This window comes from Synchiropus splendidus, chromosome 10 (assembly GCF_027744825.2).
Source record: "Synchiropus splendidus isolate RoL2022-P1 chromosome 10, RoL_Sspl_1.0, whole genome shotgun sequence".
Lineage (NCBI taxonomy): Eukaryota > Metazoa > Chordata > Actinopteri > Syngnathiformes > Callionymidae > Synchiropus > Synchiropus splendidus.
The window spans coordinates 16,477,645-16,498,704 of NC_071343.1; the positions used below are offsets into that span (position 1 = coordinate 16,477,645).

The 21,060-nt window shown below is 45.5% G+C and overlaps 1 protein-coding gene across 2 annotated transcripts; it reads right to left on the reverse strand.

Moving 5' to 3' along the window:
* Positions 1-682: 682 nt before the first annotated feature.
* On the reverse strand, positions 683-18,956 carry LOC128766409 (uncharacterized). 2 transcript variants are annotated; one of them, XM_053878025.1, is made up of 11 exons: positions 18,842-18,956; positions 17,841-18,140; positions 17,137-17,382; positions 16,912-17,064; positions 14,033-14,078; positions 13,772-13,948; positions 12,440-12,616; positions 3,125-3,298; positions 2,853-3,026; positions 2,576-2,622; positions 683-1,970 (listed from the first exon to the last, which is right to left on the reverse strand). In XM_053878025.1, the coding sequence occupies exons 1-11, from the start codon at positions 18,885-18,887 to the stop codon at positions 1,432-1,434; spliced, it is 2,079 nt and encodes a 692-aa protein (XP_053734000.1). In that variant the 5' UTR covers positions 18,888-18,956; the 3' UTR covers positions 683-1,431. The 2 variants fall into 2 exon arrangements, with proteins under 2 accessions (XP_053734000.1, XP_053734002.1); XM_053878027.1 differs by lacking the exon at positions 12,440-12,616.
* Positions 18,957-21,060: the final 2,104 nt, after the last annotated feature.

The following is a 21,060-nucleotide window of genomic DNA, read 5'->3' on the forward strand; positions in this document are numbered from 1 at the left end:
GACTGTCTCTTATGGGGGGAAAACTGAAGGGCAGAACTGTGATGTCACAGCCTCTTGCACACTGGATTTGTATGGCCATCTCTATTGCTTATGAAGCAGAGGGCTCTGTGGCCTCAGAGCTCACACAACAAGACCTATCTCCTCATCTGCTGCACTTTTTGGTGGTGCTTCTACGGAAGACATCTGCCAAGCAGCCTCTAGGTCATCTGCTTCGACCTTTGCTCAGAGTTATCTGAATGATATGATGGACACTTCGGTGTTCCACACCGTCTTGTTCAGAGGTGGTTCTTCGGCCATGGCTGGACCCTCTGGTTGATGAACTTAAGATCGGAGGCTCCGTCTCTTTCCATCCTCGGACAAGGTGGAAAAAATAGGTTCTGTATTTGCAATTAATTTATTTTAATGATTTATTTTTTTTTAGTTTAAACCAATGTATTCTATGTGAATACATAGATATATAAGTAAAATAAGTAACAATTTGGTTGCTAAAATTAGAGCATGATCCTCAAATTTAAAAATGGTCTTTTCAACTCAGCCTCTGCCAGGTAACTGTGCTATATTTAGTTTTCAGCTTCACAGTCTGCATGATTTTATACTACTATAATGTATTTATGAATTTTATTTCTTTGCTTAGCTGTATGTCTTCATCAACAACTTCTTCCTTTTATGTAAAACATCTATTTTAATGTATTTCATTTACATATTTACAGTCAACACCTTTCCATCCCAAAACAATGGCACAATGGGAGGAATTCAAATGGACCGTGGAGAGTCCTCTGTGGAACATGTTACAGGGTTATGATCTCCATTGCAAACAATATTTCGGTTCCTGTCATTGTTGATTTGTTTGTTTGGTCCATTTCAAGATCATTTCATTCAGAATCTCAGGCAGTCAGTGAATGCACCACTGAACACACAGACGGATACATAACCTCAGTCAGCAAGTGAAGGCGAGTGATGATCCACATGTGGCAGTTTCATCAACGACACATGTTCATCACACAAATGTTGTCATTCAATCAGATATTCCAGAGCTGATCTGAACTCTTCACTGAAGGTCGACTGACAGTTCAAGAGTTCATGGATGAAGATTGTTGTCATGTGATCTGTCCACAGGGAAGAAGAAGGAGGACAGACTGGTTTGAGAATGTGTTGAAGTCTTCTTCACATGAGGATGGAGACTTGGAGGAGTCTTTCAGGGACTGAACACAGTGATGATAGAAGGAGCAGGAAGAGACCACTGAGCAGGACGTGAAGACGTTTACAGGGGAAAGGAAAGGAATTAAAGAGAGTTTATCTTCTTCAAACATTTCATTCTTTTGTTCTTTTCTGCAGAAGACCACATTTGTTACATAAGCAGATTCATTCCTCACTGTCAGCAGTTTGGATGGGGATTGGAACCAGCAACACCCATTTGTTGGAGGAACAAACTCACACACTCAGGTCATACACACACACTGAGGAACCAGAACCAGGAGCCTCTCTGAGTCCAAATCCCAGGTACAGAGGTTCAGTGGGGGTGAAGAAGGAGCAGAGGGGGGTCCAGACTCCAGAGGAGACTCTGAAGAAGATCAAAAATCCAGCAGGTGCGTTCAGCAACACTCCAACTCTGTGAGAGACTTCTGAGCTCTTGATGATAGTTTCTGTCTTATTGTGACAGACTTTATATCCAGCATCATCAGAGCAGCTCAGACTCCAGGAATAAAGGTTCTGTCCAAACTCAGACTCGTCTTCTTTCCCTCCGTCTCTCCTGAGAGTCACGGCCACAGAAACTCTTCCTCTCCACTCCACCTCCCAGTAACAGACACCAGTCACAGCGTCTCTGCTCATCACCTGAGGACACCGCTCAAACCTGTCGGGATGGTCCAGATACTCCTGATCCTCCGTCACTAGCTCCACCATGTTGTTGTTGTTGGACAGTAGGAGGCGCCGGTGAGCTGTGTCTGGGTCCAGTGACAGTGGACGGAAGTCTGAGAGAAGAAGACACACGTGGTGATGATGGAGGAAGAACAGACCTTCTCTTCAAGAGACAATCATTGTCCCAGCAAGCCAGGGAAGGCTGCTCTGTTGGTCAACATGAGCTACAGTGGAGATCATGAGCCCACAGGTCCAAACTGTGTCAGGTCAACAGTCATCTGAGACTGGGGCCACATCAAGAGAAGAACCAGGAGGACTGGAACATCCCAGAATAATCTGGAGCGACCGATGTCCCATGTGAAAGACACAAGTGTCTCCATGTGAGGTCAGGAGCTAAGCTAGCCTGTCGCTAACATCAGTCTAGTTTAGGGAACATGATGATGTTCAGAACTCCTGTGACTCTGGAGTCAAAGACTGAAGAGAGTGAATGAATCAATATTGGATGATGAGGAAAGTCCACAGTGCTGCTTCTAGATCTGCACGGAGGCTCCTCACTAGCTGCTGCTGGACACCATGTTGGTGAGCAGTGTTCTGGGCAGTGACCTGGACTTGATGAAGACAAGTTCCAGCAGCAGATCCAAGGGTCAACATCACAGCTGCTCCACTAGAAGCTGACAGAGTCGAGGAGTTCTCATGAAGCAATAAGATACAGACTTACATCTCTTCAGTCCAGATGTTAACCTCTGTGGTCCACAGTGATCCAGCCTGGAGGAAGAAAGAGGCAGAAGGATGAGAGCAGATCCATGTGACTTCAGATGTTTCAGGACTATTATCTCCTGCTGCTAAGTGGACGGCTCTTTTATGACTGTGTTGGTGACAACAAAGATGGATCTCTAAACAGCTGGTGCTTCCACTGGTGTCCAGCAGGAGAACATGTCATGTGTTTGGATTCATGTACTCAGTTCAGTCAGTCAGTTCTGCTGCTCTGTCCATACCTGAGAGTCTCCAGCCTCCAGTCTGGACTCTCCAGTCCAGCAGACAGCAGCTCCAGTCCTGGTCCTCCTGGATGGTTGAAGCTCAGGTCCAGCTCTCTCAGATGGGAGGGGTTAGAGGCCAGTGCTGAGGCCAGAGAAGCACAGCCTCTCTCTGAGATCCTACACCCTGACAGACTGTGGTGAAGGAGGAACAGTGTTTTAGAGAATCATGAGAGCAGAAGAACCATCCAGTTGTGGAGCAGAACTGAAGAGAGGAGATGATGTGTTCTGACCTGAGAGTCTCCAGGGGACAGTATGGACTCTTCAGTCCAGCAGACAGCAGCTCCACTCCTGGATCCTTCAGGTAGTTGCAGATCAGGTCCAGTTGTGTCAGACGAGAGGACGGAGAGCTGAGGACTGAGGACAGAAGGGAACCACTTCTCTCTGACAGCTGACACCAGATCAGGCTGTGAAAGAGACGAGTGTCATCAACAAGTGAGACTTCTTCTTTTTCTTTTTTGACAAGACTTTAAACTCATTATCTGAGGACACACTGAACTCATCATATTATTATTGTTGGAATATTTGAATCATTTTATATCAGTCAGGATCAACTTGATTAAACATGAAGACGAAAGCACAAACCTGATAAAAGAGGAACAATATATTGGGGGTGTTGTTGTCAACAAGACTTTATCGTCAGCTCCCTCTCTAATATGGAGCAGGAAAAGCTTCTGTAGAAGAGCAGACTTCCACACAAACTATAGTGACGTCAGTGAATGATGCTGGATTTTTGGAACATGACCAAGGATTCAGAAATCATCCAGTCAGCATCCTGGAATCACTGCACTGCAGCGCCCCCGTGTGGGTGGTCTGTGACTGTTGGCAGTGAGAATGGTGGACACTCGAGACACAGGACTTCAGACTAGAGACTTTGTCGTCATCTATTGTTACAAGTGTTGAGTGATGCAACCATAGCGTTAGCTCTGCAGCTGAGTGTTAGCATTTCATCACCAGCAGGTTTTGATTCATCTGGACCAGTGGTCACAGCTGGCCTGTTCCCATGGTAACCATCATCTCACCTCCACATGTGACACCAACAACATGGGACCAAGTCACACGTGTGCAAGTCCCAAGTCATTTCTTCTTGAGCAAGTCAAGTCACCTTATCTACTGCCCAGTCTGATCTTCATCAGTTGAAAAGACCAGATATGAGAGTCACTTCATCTCAGTCTGATTTGCATTGTAGTTACTGATATTCAGGAGACATGGAGTCAACTCAACAGAAATAACTTCATGAAAATATTCAACAGTAATGTTACTAGCAACTGTAGCTAGCCTATCTGATGAGGCTAATTCCATCATTTTGAATCATAGTTTCTCTAAACCCTGTTTTTCCAAGTCTGGAACTGGTCTCATCTCTGTCATGGCCATATATGGTCAATATTGCTGATATGACAGATCATTCTTCACTGACTATTCCGTGCCTTTGTGCCAAACACTGTGACGTTATACAGCAGCATCAGGACATCACAGGGTCACCATTATCAGAGCCATTGATCGGCACAATGAGGAATGAAAGGTCAAGGTCATGATGGAGTTGGCTGGCAGATCATTTAGCTCAGTTACTCCACTGCTGCTGTTAGTTCATCAAACTAGTGGCATCTGGTCGGAACGTTCACTAAACACCCCCCACCTCCACCACTGTATCACATCATTCCTATCCTCCAAACATGACAGTAGTTGACACTAAGAACAGGTGGCCCGGTGACGGACCAAGTCTGAGCCTGTTGTCTGGCGTCTGAGTTGTTTGCTCCACATGGCTTGCTCTCCACACTCAGCCGTTTGGCTTCACAGTGGACATTTTTAAAACCATACTGGACACAGCTGCTGGTGTCCCTCCCATAGACATGTAGACACTGATCTGATATCAGAGGGCGTGTTTACAGTCAGCAGAGGGGACATGATGACGCATCCATCCAACCATGACGGCATTCACCTCCTGTGCACTCATGTTTGATATTAAAACTGAAAACACGAAGGTTTAGCTGGTCACGCTAACACATTTTGCTGGTTGATAATTGTTGAAGAAATTATAGCTGATAAATAACATTGTTGTCAACATAAGATTGAGACCAAATTAAGCATTTTTTAAATGATAGAAAAAAAAGGCAAATACAGTGGTGCCTCGGTTTTCGAACGTCCTGGACTTCGATCAAATTGGAGTTCGGACAAAAATTTAGAGTTTTTTTTACTTTGGATTTCGAACGAAAATCCAGAACTCGAACGGCCCGACCCACGACGCTCTTTGTTATTGTGTATAACGCAGCCTCTGTATGCAGACGTGTCTCGTTAGCTACATTTACTGACTATTTTCTTCATATTGAGGTGTAAAACTTTTCCTGTCTCCGCACTGGACCGTGGTAGAGTGTCACAGGGGAGGTGCTCGCACCTCCGAGGCTGGAGCGCGCACTCCAGGGTTTGATGTCCTGTTGTGGGCTGGAGCTGGGACAGGGATGAGGCGAGTCTGGGACAGAGCGTTACTTGGTTTATGACTTTGTCACAGCCAAACTGCACAGAAGCGCACATTCAGAGCTGGACACGCACCGGGCACCTCTTCACTTCTGGAGAGACGTCACTCACTCAGCAACCCCTCCCACATGCAGCGGCCACACACATAGAGGAACAGCGCACCTGCAGCAGACACTCTACATTCACTCCTACAAAAGCCTATTATAAGGCTTGGAATGCATTATTTCTTTTTCCATTCATTGTAATGGGAAAAATCCATTCAAACAAACAATTCAGTTCTCGAACGGCCGTCTGGAACGGATTGTGGTCGAGAACCGAGGTACCACTTTAGAACCTTCACATTGTTTTATTTTTCAAAACTTATCAATATTTTCACTTGCACTTGAAATAGAAAACTATAAAAAACAAAAAACAATAAAAAGTAAATACTGTAACGTTCTGGGTTTATGTTCATGCTGTTCCTTTAAGGGTTCAGTGGTGACGGGTGAGTGGGGGTGGAGCGAGGGGCTGTGCTGAAGGGGAGAGGGAGTTTTGTTTCTGGTGGTGAGAGAGAGCCACAAGCTGCTGTTGTTGGAGACCAATCCACGCTACATTGGTATCAGAAGAAAAACAAGCTTGAAGGCAATTACTGCTGCTTTAAATTGACATGGCGATGAAACAAGGCATGTCTGATGTACGCAGGAAGATTAAAGAAGAAATGATGGACTATACTGTGGCGGACGAGCTGGACCGAGTGGCGGAACACAAGGCTCGTGTGAAGCAGATGGCAAGAGAAATGACTGCTGAGGCTGGTCTTTCCCCACTGGGTCGGAGCATATATGGCGGCGAAGTGCTTTCTGAGGCCAATAATGGGAATGCCACCGGTGACTATGGCTCCAAGGGTGTGCAGCTCCAAGTGAAGCCACCAAAGTACTCTGGTAAGGCAGACTGGGAGGCCTTCCATGCACAGTTTGATTTGCTGGCTCGTGCTGCTCACTGGTCCGAAGACACTAAAGCACTTCAGCTCGCTCTGTGCCTTACAGATGATGCTTTAGCATGTTTGCTACTGCTTAGTCCGGAGGAAAGAGAGGATTATGGAGCTCTCGTGGGTGCTTTACGACAGTGTTTTGGACAGTGTAACCTGTCGGCCGTGCTGCACTCCAAGTTATCTGGCAGACAGAGACGGCCTGGTTAGCCACTGCGTGTGTTGGCTGCTGAGATCGAATCTTTGGCAAGGAGAGCTTATGCCCACATGTCACCTGAGGTTCTGACTGAGTTGGCCAGAGATCAATTTATCCGAGCCTTAACCCCGAGAGCGGTCCGCATACAAACCCAGCTAGCGCACCCCTGCATTTTGAGAGAGGCTCTGGAGCTAGCTGTTGAGAGGGACATCGTCAGTGGTGTAGTTGAGGACAATCAGACGGAGAGAAGCCCATGTATAAGAACAGTGGTTGAGGAGAGTTCAAGTCAGGATAAGACTGCGTGGGTGAATGAACTGTCAGAGCTGATCCGCACCGTATCGCTGCAACCTCCATGTAATGATCGCTGTTCCCGCCGAGCACCTCCTGTGTGCTGGATTTGTGGGCAGGTCGGCCATATTAAGGTGCAGTGCCCCAAGGCCCAGGAAAACAATCCGGGGTCTGTGTAAATAGGACGATGCAGACCCCAGTTTCCGTGTCCCACCCTTTATGTGGTCTAACTGGAAATGAGACAAATGAACTGAGATCACTGACTTCACCTTCCCCTGAAAGAGATGACATGACTGAGTTCGCGTGAGTTGTCGGCTGGACCCATGCTGGGGAATTTTGCCACATTCCCATCAGCCTGGAAGGAACCCCCTGCATTGCCCTCGTCGACACTGGCTCCACAGCCACTCTGGTGCGACCTGATATGATTCCAGTTGGGACCCAAGTGGAACCTACTACAGTGAAATTGAGAACAGTAACTGGTGAATTAGCTCCAATGCTGGGACGAAGCATAGTGACTTTTTTGGTGAAGGGATGTCCACTCGATTTTGAGGTGTGGGTTGCAGCTGTACAAGATCCATGCATATTGGGACTGCAAGTTGGACTTGGAAAATAACACTAGTTTTTCCAGGAGGTCTGGAAGTTGAAATGGTCCGCCCCACAGAGAAACCAAGACCCCTACCAACAACCTCAAATGGAACGAAGCCACGTCATGAGCCAGATCCATTATCAGGACTGGATCCCCAGACAGCAATGGTCTACACTACCCACAGCCGGCTTGAACCGCAGACTTCCGTTGAAGATCTCTCATGTGCAGTGGGGTAGGGGGACAGAATAAGCGCCTTACGTGAGATCTGGAGACGTAGCTGTGGTGACTTGGAGCCAAATCAGCAAGATGAACTACGGCAGGTGCTGTGGGAATATAGTGACATCTTTGCACTATCGGAAGAGGAGGTGGGCCTGACGCATCTTGCACAGCATGAGATTGACACCGGCGACTCTCAGCCTATCAGGACACGCCCCCGCCGCGTACCTCTCTCGCACCAGACAGCGGCTGACTGTGCAATCGACGAGATGCTGAAAGCTGGAATAATAGAACCCTCTGACAGTCCTTGGGCCTCGGGTGTCATGATGGTCCACAAGCGGAAGAGCAAGAAAAGGGTTCTGCGTGGACTATAGACCACTGAATGGTGTTACAAAAAAGGATTCATACCCGCTGCGCCACATTGATGAGTCACTTGATCTAATATCTGGTTCCTCATGGTTCTCATCTCTTGACCTGCGCAGTGGATATTGGCAAGTGCCTGTAGCCCCAGAGGCCAGACCCAAGACTGCTTTTTGCACTGGCAGAGGGCCATGGCAGTTTAGCGTTCTCCCATTCGGATTATGCAACGCCCCAGCAACATTTGAACAACTTATGGAAAAAGTTTTGGCTGGCATTCCGCGTCAGGAGTGTCTGGTCTATCTTGACGACAAACTGGTCCATGGAAGTTCATTCACTGTAGCGTTGGAAGCCCTGCGGCGTGTTTTTCAGCGTATCAAGGCTGCAGGTCTAAAACATCACCCCGACAAGTGTAGCTTCTTGAGGAAGGAACCGGAGTTCCTTGGCCATCGGGTTGGTGGCGAGGGTATCAGCACTGTAGACGAGAAGGTAAAGGCTGTGAAGGATTGGCCAACCCCTGCTAGTGTAAAGGAACTGAAAAGCTTTATTGGCCTTGCATTCTACTACCAGAGATTTGTTTGTGGATTTTCCTGTATAGCTGCACCGCTGTTTCGCCAGCAACAGAAACAAAAGGATTTTGCTTGGTCTACTGAATGCGAGCAAGCCTTCAGCCTGTTGAAGAAGGTTTTGACAGAGTCTCCTATTCTCGCACCACCCCAACCAGATCTACCTTTTGTCTTGGACACAGACGGCAGCGATGTGGGGATGGGAGCGGTGCTGAGTCAAGTCGGACCAGATGGGGAGAAAGCGATTGCTTATTTTAGCAAGATTTTCAGTAAAGCCGAGAAACGATACTGTGTGACACGCCGGGAACTCCTAGCCATTGTCAAAGCCATACGTCACTTCAGGTTCTACCTGGGTGGCCTTCCTTTTACTGTGCGCACAGACCATTCAGCACTTACGTAGTTGCTGTCCTTTAAGGAACCTGAAGGCCAGACTGCACGATGGCAAGAAGAGCTTGCCCCATACATCTTCAAAGTGGAACACAGGGCAGGACATGCCAATGCTGACGCCATGTCTCGACGGCCCTGTGCAAGTGATGGTTGCCGGTACTGCAGAAAGAGAGAGGCACGGGAAGCAGAACTGCGTGCTGAAGAGGAGGTTTCTGCCAGGATGAGGAAGGTTCTGCTTGCAAAGACACTGCTAATTGATGGAGCAGAGTGGAGAACACAGCAGAGCCAAGACAAGGATTTGGGACCAGTACTGCAGTGGGTAGAGTTGGGCCAAAAACCGTCCTGGGATGGTGTTGCAGGATGTTCGCCAACCATGAAAGGACTGTACTCCAAATTTGAGACTCTGAGGGTCAAGGATGGAGTGCTCCCACGCCTAGCTTCAACAGCTAGCAGTGGGAGCACCCATGGAGAGAGTAGCAGTCGATGTAATGGGTCCATTTCCACTCACCGACAGAGGAAATTGGTTTGTCCTGGTTGCTATGGACTATTTCACAAAGTGGCCTGAGGCCTTTGCCATTCCAGATCAAGAATCACAGACTATTGCAAATGTGCTAGTAGAGGGAATGTTAGAAGATTCGGCACACCAGAAGTTCTCCACAGCGACCAGGGCAAGAACTCCGAGTCGAGAGTGTTTGGTGCAATGTGCGATCGACTTAACATCCAGAAGACTCGTACAACTCCTTTGCACCCCCAGAGCGACGGGCTTGTTGAGAGGTTTACCAGAACCCTGGCTAAACAGCTAGGCATTGTCACGGCAGAACACCAAAAAGACTGGGATTTGCACCTTCCCCTCATCTTGATGGCTTATCGCTCAGCTGTACAGGACTCCACCCAATGCACACCTGCCCTGCTCATGCTGGGTAGAGAACTCCGGACACCGGCAGAAATAATATTCGGCAGACTGCCAGATGCTCCAGCTTTATTACCTGGGCCTGAGTATGCATGCAGGTTACAGGATCGGATGGAGTCAGCACATGCTTTTGCCTGGTATCAGCTGCAGAAAGCGGGCCATCGACAAAAAAGGAACTATGACGTCAAGGCCAGAGGAAGGGATTTCAAGTTTGGTGACTTGGTTTGGGTGTATAGTCCAAAGAGGAAGAAGGGACGATATCCAAAACTAGATTGCCACTGGGTTGGGCCATGTGAAATATTAGAAAGACTGGGGGAAGTGGTCTACAGGGTTCAGCTGCCACCTAGGGGACGACGTGTGGTTCTTCACCGGGACAGACTCGCACCATACCGCGGGGACTTACGCCCGTAACAACGCCATGGTTCTGCACCGTCATCTCAAGAAAGAGCGCTAGCCACATCACAGGATCAGGAAATTATTCCTGTTAGTGACTCCCCATCCCACATAGCACCTTCGGCGCATCAGGGGGTGGAACCTGGACAACAAGGAGCTTCCTCAACTCCGAGGAGGCCACAGAGGCGCAGAAGGGCTCCCGTGCACCTCTGTGATTTTTGTTGTGATCCCTCGGGGCGAGGGATTTATTAAGGGGGGGGCAATGTAACGTTCTGGGTTTATGTTCATGCTGTTCCTTTAAGGGTTCAGTGGTGACGGGTGAGTGGGGGTGGAGCGAGGGGCTGTGCTGAAGGGGAGAGGGAGTTTTGTTTCGAGTTGTGAGAGAGAGCCACGAGCTGCTGTTCTTGATGAGACCAATCCACCGAGTTTGACGGAATTAAAGAGGATTGTCAACTACAGAACGGCTGTTTTTTGTGTGTGACTTCCAGCAGACGCTACAATACATTCATGGCCCCTGTTAAAACCTGCACTTCATAAAGCTGCTCGAGAGGTTGTGTTTCAGCCGTGTTTGATCTGTTCCCTTTTTGTTGTTGTCACCACTTTGGAACACATTTGACAAACTAGCTCATCCACCTTGTTGTTCTCACCTCGCTCATGAGGTTTGAAGCCAAAATATTCCCACACTCGATTATGTCTTTGTGGCATGTGACCTTGCAGTTATCTTTATTTCCATGAAGGTTTCTCTCATGTTGCTCCTCAAAAGCCTCGCTGAGTGATTGACTCTGAGATGACAGACAAGAGGGTTCACTTTGTTCATTCTGCTGTGGTATAAACTCACCCTGATAGGTGCCACGTACCGTCCAGAGTAAGCCCTCCTGTCAGCGGGCGAAGATAGGGCTGCCGCTTCCCTCTCACAGGCAGAAGCAGGATTCTTGTTTTATTATCATTGGATTAACTCCTTCATGACAATCGTGACACGTTGATCAACAACACTCAAGTCATTTGGGTCATCGGGTCTCAGGTCATCCTATCTTGAGTCACTTCAAGTCCTGAGTCTGGAAATTCCAAGTCAGGTCTTTCATTTTTTTGTCAAGTCACAAGTCATCGAAACAGCGACTCGAGTGGACTCGACTCAAGTCACAGTGACCTGAGCTCCCATCTCTGGTCCTCATTGTTCTTGTTTCTGCCCAAACTATTGTATTCCATGGAAGCCATTGTGGACCACCTTTCAAATGAAAGTAAATCAACAGAAATGCTTTTTCATTTCCAACCAAAGCTGCATAGTTAGACTCAGAAATCAATCATTTTATTTTCATGACTCTGCTTCTTCTGTGACGTGATTAAAATTGAAAAGCAAAAGACATCTAAGATTTCATTTTCAGAAGCTCCTGCACCTAATGGTTCAAAAACAAAGTGCTGAAAATCATAAAAGCATCACGCTTTATGATTTTCAAAGAAATTTTGACTCATAAATAACATGAAAAATCAATCGTCTGAACTGCATTTTATTTTTTCCTTTTTTTCCCGTGTCTTATAGGTGTGTCATGTATTCCATGTACAATATAAAGTTAATTAAAGGCACAGATCGCTCTGTTCCATGTGTGTCAGACATCAGTGGACAGATCACCCTGTTTCCACCAACATCTTGAGGATTTTTGAATATGATTTTCATCACATTATGTTGTCGGTTTATTCTAAATTCCAGAGGAACAGGAACAAGAGTCATGACTGAGTCATACGTGCAGAAACCACCTAAAGTCTTCAGAAGATGGACAGAGATTTTCCAGTCATGACTACTCAGGCTCTTTCTGTATCTGACTCACTTCACTGAAGTGAACTGACAGGACTCTGGATAACAGAATGGACTGAGGAAAACCTGAAGCTGACACTCTGACTGGGGAAAGAAGGCTCATTAAAAAGGGGCAGATATGACCAGACTCTTTCTTCTCTCTGCTCCTTTTGATCCATGAAATCACATGCAGATGGAAGATGCTGCAGTGTGTTTGCTGGAACGTGGGATGGAAACAAACTTCTGCTTCACAATCTCATCCAACTCAGGGTTTAGTTCATTTTTTTGTTGAATACCATGTGTTGCATTGATTTCATTCTGTATTTTTCAACTCAATGATGGTCTGTTGACTCTCTGCAGCTGGAGTCTCCACCTCTGACTTTCACATTGCAGCTCTGAAGCTGGACACATGATGTGTTCTGACCTGAGAGTCTCCAGATGACAGTGTGGACTCTTCAGTCCAGCAGACAGCAGCTCCACTCCTGGATCCTTCAGGTCATAGTTGTAGCTCAGGTCCAGTTGTGTCAGACGAGAGGACGGAGAGCTGAGGACTGAGGACAGAAGGAAACCACTTCTCTTTGACAGGAAACACCAGCTCAGGCTGTGAAAGAGACGAGTGTCATCAATACTTCAGACTTTTTCAGTCCTCTATTTCGACCTGACTTTAAACTCTTTGTTTGAGGACACACTGAATTGATAATTCAGTAGCTCATCATCACATTATTGTTGTTTGAGGCATCTTTGTCAATTCTTCCTTCTAAAAATGTTCCAGTTCCTTGAGATTCCTGGGCTTTTAAAGGTCTATCCATTGATTCCTTTTAATTATGTTGTGGTCAGGAGATTGTGAAGGCCATGGCCAAACCTTCAGTTTACCCTTGATGTAATCCACTGTGGATTTTTAGTTCTTATCATTATTCATTTGTAGAAGACATCCTCTGTTTAACTTCAGCTTTTTCACAGATGGCATTAAGTTTGTGTTCCAAATTTTCTTCCTTCATCTTGTGAAATGTTCCCTGTGGCACTGGCTGCAGAACCACCCCAACGTGTGATTGATCCACCCCATGCTTCACAGTTGGACAGAGGAGAAAAACCCTTTCTTCTCCAGACATACTGTGCCTTTGATCATTCGAGCCATAAAGTTCCGTTTTACTTTAACTTCTTTCCAAAATGCATCAGGCTTGTCTCTATGTTGTAAGTTGTATGGATGCAAATTTCAAACAATGAATTTTGACAGAGAAGAGGTTTTCGTCTGATGACTCTTCTGTGAAGCCTATATTTGCACAAGTATCTCTTTATAGTGGAATAGTGAGCACAACTCCAGTGTCTGCCAGATCTTTCTGGATGAATCTGAGCCTCATTTACTCTTGGAACTGAGGCCTGCACAATAAGCTGTATTCCAGTCTTCCTTCTAGGGCTTTTCTAAAGTTTGCAATTCCTTCTTCTGTTCTCAATCCTTTGTCCTCTTGCTTGTGTATCTTTTCAGACTTCATTGATTAACTTGTATCCATATGAAACAGTCCACTTCTGATGTTTTTGACAGTCACATATGTGAAAATGTTATCTATTAGTGTTGCACTGGATGCAGTTATTCTCGTGGGTTTTGTAATTCATGGGCACAGCCCTCTGCTGTAGTGTATCCAGGAAGTTGGCTGTCATGTGATGAGTTGACTCCTGCAGCCGGACTATATGAAAGTCAACGCATCGTATCTGTGTTTTATTGTCCTGAAGTTGTGATGTGTCCATGATGTGTTCTGACCTGAGAGTCTCCAGGTGACAGTGTGGACTCTTCAGTCCAGCAGACAGCAGCTCCACTCCTGGATCCTTCAGGTCGTAGTTGTAGCTCAGGTCCAGTTGTGTCAGACGAGAGGACGGAGAGCTGAGGACTGAGGACAGAAGGGAACCACTTCTCTCTGACAGTCCACAGTCTCTCAGTCTGAGAATAAAATGAAAAAGGAAATCAAACATTCGTGTTTAGTCCGTCAGATATGTTTCAGTTTTCATTCTGTAATCCACTTACACAACTTCACTTGAAGCCTTGACCGCCTGCCTGACTAACTTCACCTCTGAAGAGAATAAAAACATCAGCAGAAACACAATCACATCGATTAAATAACACTTGAAAGGACAATTATACAATCACTACAATTCTACAAAGGACAAAAGAAGAAGGAGCCGTATTGTCATTGCACATTAATTTGTAAATAAAGTTAATTTGTCGTACTGGAAAATTCAAAATGTAATCTCCAAATCCAGCTTTCCTGAATCCTGTATATGTTTCAAATGTTCTCTCCATGATGCAGTAAGTCCCTCATCATGGTGAGGTTCTGTGTTGAAGTTATTGCTTTAGAAAGTTGTCCAACATCTGAAATCCTGGTGAATGAGAGGTCACGAGAGTAAACAGTGGGCTTCGTTCTGCCTTCAGCACGACTCTGAACCTACCCACCTCCTTATTCCACTGACCTGTGGCAGAGAAATGGCTGCTTTGCAATAGATCTAAAATGTAATACATGATTCCAGTAAACTAGTTCAGTTTCACACTGTGATGATCTTAACACCTCTTGTGTGTGTGCATGAACAACACACTCTTCCATAGGTGACACAATTTTCTCCAGAATGATGTGTCTGTCATCACAGAAATTACGTCATCTGTCCACATCTCTGTGTATGTTCATCTCTGAACAACCAACTATGCGGACAGGATGGTGAATGTCAGCTTGTTTGGACTGACAAGGAAGCGAGGCTCTGGCTGCAAGTGATTTTAACTTCCAAGTTCACCATTCCTTGGAGCTGATGGCAACTATGAGCTACTGAATGTTTCCTTCTGACCAATCACAGCATTTCTGCTCCCACGTACAGAGATTATGTCATGTCCGCACTTTAATCCCGGCTGTCTTTATTGTATTTCCTCCGTACCTTACTTGTGCTTTTACTTTGTTATTTTCCCTCGTTTCCGTTTCCTGTTTTTCCTCCACCTTGACAGGCATACACAGCTGGCGGTCATTCAACTAATTCTCCTCCCACGGGTAAGTTCTTCTCAACGCCAGCTACGTGTGCCAGATGGTAGCGAATTGTCTCCACTCAGGTACCTATTTCAAGACTTCCGTGATCTTGCTTCTAATCCTGCTTTTTCCAATTTCCTTGCGCGCTTGAATCCTCATTCAGCCGTAACTCTTCTCCCTCGCTCTTCCTCATTTCACTCTCGCCTCCCTCCTGTCTCAATTCAGTCCACATTGTGAGCAGTTTTATTAGTCTCACCTTTTTGTTAGATCAATCCGTGAAGTTTACCCCTTGTGTGCGTCTGTGTAGTCACCACCACCAAGCGCTTTCAGTTTAGTGCCGGTACCACACCGTTGAGCTTAACTCCGGGTGTGTGTTTTCTGTTCTCCCATTGATATAGTAGGTCGTTGATTCTAATCTGCCTCTCTTGTTTTCCAGATTCACCCCGTTTCCTGTGTGTTGTTCCCGGTCCGCGTTTTGGTTCCCGGCGCCCTTAGTTATACTTATTTGTCTGTCTGTGTATATTACTTGTAAAAGATTCATCGATTAAATTATATAATTGAATCTCGTCTTCGAGTCCTCTGTCAACCAACTCTAACTGCACTTTATGCACAGATTATGATGCGCGGACCTTTTGTAATGCAACTATTTCAAATCATAAAGAGTGTTTATGCAACCTGCTGGACAGAGCCCAGCAGTTTGTTCTTGTCATAAACTTTTGACTCTGGGCTGTGGATACATTGGTGAAGAGCAAAAGCAATGCAAACAACACATGGATGTATGTGACCAGTGATGGTAACATCGTTTGAACAGACGGGTATTATTACGTACGTAAAGTTAAACACACAACTGAGAATGCCAACCTCCCACTTCACACTGCAAATGTCTCCAGTGCTGCACAATCACAGGGTGATTCCAAAGACTCGTCCTGGATCTGAACTTTGATGCCAGAATCTGAGCATCTCTTCAATGATGCTGTGTACACAGTGATTTTGCCACATATTGAAACACCAATCAACTCCTCCAGGACGAATAAAAAACCTTTTGGTGTCCATGACGAGAATGAGGATAATAAAGGAACTGAGGGAGCGAAAGAGTGTCTCCACTCATTAAGAGGTGCGTTCTATTTCAAATGTAGCTATTGTGTCTGTCTTGCGGTTTATTGACCACATTAAGTGCCTGCATTATTCTGCAACATGAGTCCCTTCATGTGGACCACACTGTCATATGAGAAGCAAACAAATGCTTTCTCACCGATCGGTGCTACACCAGTCTGGGTCACCTGGAACACACCCTGTGACAGACGCTCATTCAACCTCAGGAGTTTGTGAGGGCTCACGTGGTTTCGCCGTTAGACTGAGATACGTGATAAAATGCAGCAATAATGTCACACCAAGGTGACATGAGTCAGTTGTAATTTTAATCACAACAGTTTTTTATTCGCTGCTTCATCATCTTAAATGGTTCCAGTGATTGATGTAAATGGTTATTTGCAAACAGAAGCGATTCATGTGCACAGTTCACACTCCATGTTTGTGGCTCTTTGTAGTTTAACAGAGCCTTTTGAGTGAGGCAGCCATTGTGCCAACTTTAAGTTGTTAGAACTTTGTAATGACATTTTCTTTTGATGTGAAGCTCCTCTATCAGCATGTGAGATTTGTTGACTGAAGTGAAAAAAACACCACACTGTGGGCCATTTAAATGAGGGCACTGTTTGATGAAGCTTCATGAGCTCTTCACTGTAAAAGATTCACAACCGTGAAGAGTCAACTCAGAGTCGACACAAGAAGCACCAGCCAGGACCTCCACAATGTCATGACCCACCACCAGAAAGGCAACCTCTGAGCTCAGTGAGTGTCCTCTGGTGTTGTTACGATGTGTGTGTGCTTCATGCTTCACCTTTACGTCTCCTCCAGTGCACAAGGCCCACAATCAGGAGCACAGCAAAGATCAATGCGACGACGACGATGCCGCTGCCAACGACAATGACAACGACGCCGCCAATGATGGCAAAAATCCTGAAGACGTTCAGGTCAACAGAATCCTTCTTTTCTGTGGGAGAAAAAGGTTTTGATGATTTCATCAATGTCACAAAGTCACAGCCTCACAGAAGACCACACGCACCTGGGAAACATTTGCCTGCTGCTAATGTAGCTTTGTCTTCGCTCAGAGGGTCCTTCACATGACAGGTGAACACCCTCTTGTCATCTTTGTTCAGGCCAATCGTCAGGTTGGAGCCAGGATGTTGAGTTCCATCAAAGCTCCATTCAAAGGTCAGTAACTGAGGGTGACTGGACTTAGCAGAGCAGACCAGCTTTGCCTGGTGGTCATCATCCATCTCACAGGAAACATCGGTGATGGAGACTTTAGCTGCACAAAATACACAAATCAATTAGACTAGAATAATAAAGATTAAATAGAATCAACCTGTCATGCTAACTAAAATCATGGGTTGATCATGGATCTGATCAAAGTCAGACGACATGAACAGTAGTATTCAATATGATGGCTGGGAGACATGGATGATTGGAAGTGACTAGAAAAAAAACAAGATCAGTCATGAGTGTATCACAGATGGCGACTTTGGAGACAAGTTTGGAGACATTTTGCAAAGCCAGATGTTTAAAGACGTGGAGAGAGGAGGCAGAGTTCAAAGTGGTTATACTGTATTGGTTATACTGCATACCCCATTTATTTATTTATATTTTTCAGCATTGGTTCTTGACTCTTTTTTGACCCAGAACTATGGTGGGGTCACGTCTGCAGACTGTTTTCATCATCAAAGTTAGTATCATCAGAGACTTCACAGCGAAGCAGAATGAACTCACCAATGACCTCAAAATGATAATACATCTTTTGTATGGGATACTCCTGGTTTTTGTGCCAAACCTCCAACTCATATTCTCCTCCATCCTCAAACCGAACGTCTTTGATCCAGAGCTCTGCAGAATACCGGTTGAGCATGATTCTGCCTTTGTACGAGCCGTATTCCTGTTTTTCTCTGCCGTTGACCATGACAACATCTTTGCCGTTATGTCTCCAAAAAATCTTCTCTGGAGGAACAAAGTCTGGCGGCTTGATGTAGATCTCGTGACCTTTTAAGGCATATTCAAGGCCCCGTGCTGCAGCTGAGAACGACAGAAGAAATATGGTGTTCAGAAAAGGCTTTGATTGTTTTAGGATGTGCGACACTCTTGAACCAGTCGCCCTGGTGCACCTGCAGCTATTGATATGCTAACATGAAAGCAGTGTACTGATTCTGAACAGATGCTCAAAGCCAAACCATTACCACAGGAAATGGTCCTTAAAGGGCCCTACTATTATGGTTTTCCATGTTTGATGACGGTCAGCTCCGCCTCACGTGTGCCGACCATTGCTTCTTCAGGTTTACGTCACGGTTGATGAATTTACTTTCAGAACTGTTTCCTGGTGCGTTCTATTGTTGCAGAACTGCCTCGGGCAGATACACAAGACTCTCAGTGTTGGGTGGGGTTTTCTCTTCATTGTTATCAAAACATAACCAATATGTTGTGTTTTATAATCATAATACATCCTGGGTATGATGTGGCTGGATTGTTGTTCACATCATCGTCTGCGCCCCAGAGCCACTGTATGATGATGCCACCATATCTAAGCATCACAGCTGTGAATATGATGACGCCCTCGTCCTGCAGTAGTGACACAGTAGTTTCTGAGGATCGTCATCCACACACCAGCGTGACTTTAATGAAGAGCTGTAACAGTTTTAATAAACATCTTCAGCCACTCTTGGAGCTCCGGGAAGGCACCGACTGAAACACTGTGGCACACTGGAAGTAAAGCCACATACCGAGACTGAAGATGAAGAAGGGACAGCACAGTAGTGTGGCTCCCATCACTCCACTGATCTGGACTCCTCATGAACTCCGTTCTTCCACTTGAGTTAATCCACTCACGGAGGACACTGATCAAGAATGAGCAGGTTGCTCCTGAGACTTGGTATGTAGGTGTGTCTGGGTGTGTCGTGTCAAAAGTGAAAGTACAGCTCATACTGCAACTAAAGTTGGGCACAAATTACAGTATTTACCTCAGCAGCACAAGACTGTTCCACCCTCCTGCAGCTTGTTTATTTAATCAAGAAATACGACATTCTTAGGGCCCACAAGTCCTTGAAAATGAAATTCAGTAGTTAATTCAGTTTTTCTTTAGCGATCAAATTTCACAGCTGAGCTTTGCATCAAAATAACATTTTAAATGTTGTCTGCCATTTTAAAGTGTGCGGAACGATACGGTCGTTTCTTGTTTCAACTGATCACTGAAATGGCAATGACCAAAGCATTTAAAACAGCTTAAACAAACCTTTTAAAAAATAAAAGAACAAAACTCACTTGTCACTTTGCGGACACTAATGCTGCATTTAAATACATAACTTTGTGTCACTGTGCAAACTCCTGACTGAGACTCAGTTCATATGTTTGTCCTCATTCTGGTCATAGATATGGGGCCTGTACACAGTCGACAGCACTGTACGGATGACTGGGAAGGTGACACCACACCTGTGGCAGACATGGTTGCTTGCGATAACCAGAATTGTACTATTCAGTGGTTTTATCTGAGACTCACTGGTCTGGGGAGCCATGGCTGTGTGACTCATGCACACAGTAACATGCAGTATAAGTATGATGTATGTTACGTCAAGTCGCTTTGCACATTTTCTGTACAGGATTTTTTGTTTTTTCTGGAAGCACATGAGCATTGTGACAGATCAATTTCCAGGTATCATACTGTATAAACCTTTAGAATCACAATCAGAATTATGGTCAGTGGGGACCTCACCAACTAGGAAAGTGCTTTGGAATAAAGTGCTGTCAAAAAATAAATAAACTAGAGTGAACTAAACTAAACTAAACTAAACTAAACAACAAAGGCTGTTTACGAATTCAACAGTCTGACGGCCGAGGGGAAGAAGCTGTTCCTGTGACGGGAGGTTCTGGTGTGGTGCAGCTATGTGGTATGTGTGTGAGTTACTCATCCTACATCCACAAATGCACATACCTGCAGACACAAAATGCAAAATCACACTGGAGCACTTCAATATATAGAGAAAAACATCACGCAGTACCATCCACTGTCTTTATATTACGATTGATCATAAATCCTGGTTACAGTCAAGGCCAAGGAGAAGCATGCAACATTTGGACGATTACTTTGACCACCACCATTTGCTTAGAAACACATTAAAGAGGTGAGACATTTCAAGTTGCTCTGATGCCTGAAGCTGCTCTTTGAGGTGTTCTTTGCTTGGGGTTTTCCATAGCAAGTTTTACACCAGGCAGGTGTGCAGCTTTGTATTGAAGTGCTATATAAGGAACGGACCAAAGGCAGGGAGACTGCTGAAAGAATGAAGATGGGAGAGTCAAACATGGCATAGTTTACTCTGGAATAGGATGTTGCACATTTACTGAGTAGAAGCGCATAAATGTGCAACAGATCATTCCAGTACAAGATGTTGTGAATCATGTTTGGTCATAAAATAGTTGACATGCATGAAAGAGAATGGACCACAGCTGCTACAATAATTTAGACTCTTTCACAAAGATGAAAAACAGCCATAGAGCTGGACACATGTTCAGTTCATGTGTTTCTCACAGACAATAATTTGGCCTCTGGAGCACAATCATAAGGTCGATGAGGTGGTAATGACGTGGCTTTCTCCTTGTTGAATGCAGCTCTCAAAGCTTGGTACTCTACTGGAATGAGAGACAGATCAGTGGTGTCAATGGTACAAGGAGGACCAACAGTGGGAGGTAAAGCGGAGAGAAGACAAACTTTATGACAGTTTAGACTCCAACTTATGATTTTCTCCATTCTCCAGTCAATGTGGGGGTTATGTTTGAGAAGCCATGGGCGTCCAAGGATTACAGGCACGAACGAGGAGTCCAGAACATAAAAACTAATCTCCTCCTGATGGTTACCAGACAGAAGGAGGCGCACAGGAGCAGTCATACGGGTGATTGAAGCCAAGAGACGGCCATCTAAAGCATTCGCTTCAAGCGGTTCAGGGAGCAG